Here is a 1,567-nt window from a genome sequence, read left to right as displayed (position 1 = left end):
ATTTTAACAATAACAAAGATAACAATAATAACAATAAAACAAACTGGAAAGTTCCCCACACCAAATATTTTTTATAGGAAATTACCAATCGAAAATATTTTCATAGCTTTTGGCTTTCTTTCTGACGCAGTTAAACATTTTATATCAATTTGAAATCATTGTTTTAATTCAAGTTATAACATTATAAAAAATCTGTATCAATTAAATATTTATTTTCACTCAACTGCGGGAACTTCTTGAATTATTTCATTGGATAAGGCAGGGGATCTAGGTGACCTTGGTGACCTTGGTGATCTTGGTGATCTGGCCGGCGAATCTGATTGGTCATTACCTGTGATGTCATCACAAATGGCGGGAGGTTGGAGTGGAGGTGCTGGCTTCCTGCCTGATGATATCAGGAGCTCTTCCTTGAAAGCCTGACCAACAAACAAAATGGATGTTCAAATTTCACTAAAACAACCAAAAAACAAAAACAAAAACAAAAAACAAACAAAACCAACAAAAAAAAAAAAACTCTAATAAAACAACTAGGGGTCGTTTTCATGAACGCAGACTAGTGCTTAGTCTTTGACTATCTGTGACTTTAGTCAAGGACTTGAAAAAATCGGATTTTATGTGAGCTGACTAAGCAAGTCCGATACTAAAATCACGGCACCTTCGGGCTAAGTTTGGCCAAGTTTTAGTAATTTGTTGAGGCAAGACTTCATGCTTTATTCTGAGACTAGTAACAAGAAAACGTCATACGGTCAACAAGACAGCAGCTATTTTTAGATTGAGTGAGATTCGATTTGGAAAGAAAATACGTCGGTTACGAAAGACGGAGGCAAAAAGTGTCCTGTTGCCATTGACACTGGCTTAAAAAACTATAAGATAAGTGCAGATCGTTGAAAGTACACAATCTTATGAGTAAAATCTAAAAAACACAACAACTTTGAATCTACTGGCTCGCGAGCTGCGAGTGAACGAAACTCCGAAATCGAAGGGTTTGCGTCAAAGAACAAACCCCAAAAAACTGATTAGAAAGTATAGTGGAGACAAATGTTATTCTGCTGGCATTGTAACTGACTGAAATAATGTGATTAATCAGAACACACTTGCTCTTTTGTTTGTTTGTTTTTGTTTGTTTGTTCAATTCCTTTTAGTTCTCAATGAAACTTTCATTGGCCTAAATATGGAATTGACAGTTGACTATGGACATCATTGTTGTCTATAATAGTCCTCAGTCAATAGCACATGATTTGATTCATCATGACAAAAGTGAGTTAAGATATAGAAAGAACGAAATATTATTTATACCGCATGTGTTGCTAATTTCCTCTTTGGAAATCTTTTGCGTTGACAATATGAAGGCGGGTATCTAACCTGCCATCATGTACTAGAGCGCGGGATGTTACCAGCTCAGAACAGCCGAATTAGTCACCCTCCGTACAACGCCCACTTCTAGGCAAGAGACTAGCTTGTCCGAGACAAAAAAGATTTCATGAAATCTGATTTTTTTCGTCACTTGCTCCGTTTAGGCAGAAGACTAGCTACTAAATTATAACTAAATCTAGTCCTCTTTCATGAA

At 36.3% G+C, this 1,567-nt stretch overlaps 1 protein-coding gene across 1 annotated transcript in view; it reads right to left on the bottom strand.

Annotated features, from left to right (window-relative positions):
- Positions 1-208: 208 nt before the first annotated feature.
- LOC144976598 (short transient receptor potential channel 7-like) overlaps positions 209-1,567 on the bottom strand; it is a 203,480-nt gene continuing 202,121 nt past the window's right edge. Inside the window, exon 24 of the mRNA XM_078920893.1 lies at positions 209-416. Within this exon, the coding sequence (XP_078777019.1) occupies positions 216-416 (201 nt within the window). The 3' untranslated portion in view covers positions 209-215. The remainder of the gene's footprint in view (positions 417-1,567) is intronic.

Source organism: Berghia stephanieae, chromosome 7 (genome assembly GCF_034508935.2).
Source record: "Berghia stephanieae isolate SIO BIC M18660-M18661 chromosome 7, UCSD_Bste_1.3, whole genome shotgun sequence".
Classification (NCBI taxonomy): Eukaryota; Metazoa; Mollusca; class Gastropoda; order Nudibranchia; family Aeolidiidae; genus Berghia; species Berghia stephanieae.
Note: the sequence above shows the minus strand (reverse complement) of the source record. Positions and strands in the feature narration are given on the sequence as shown.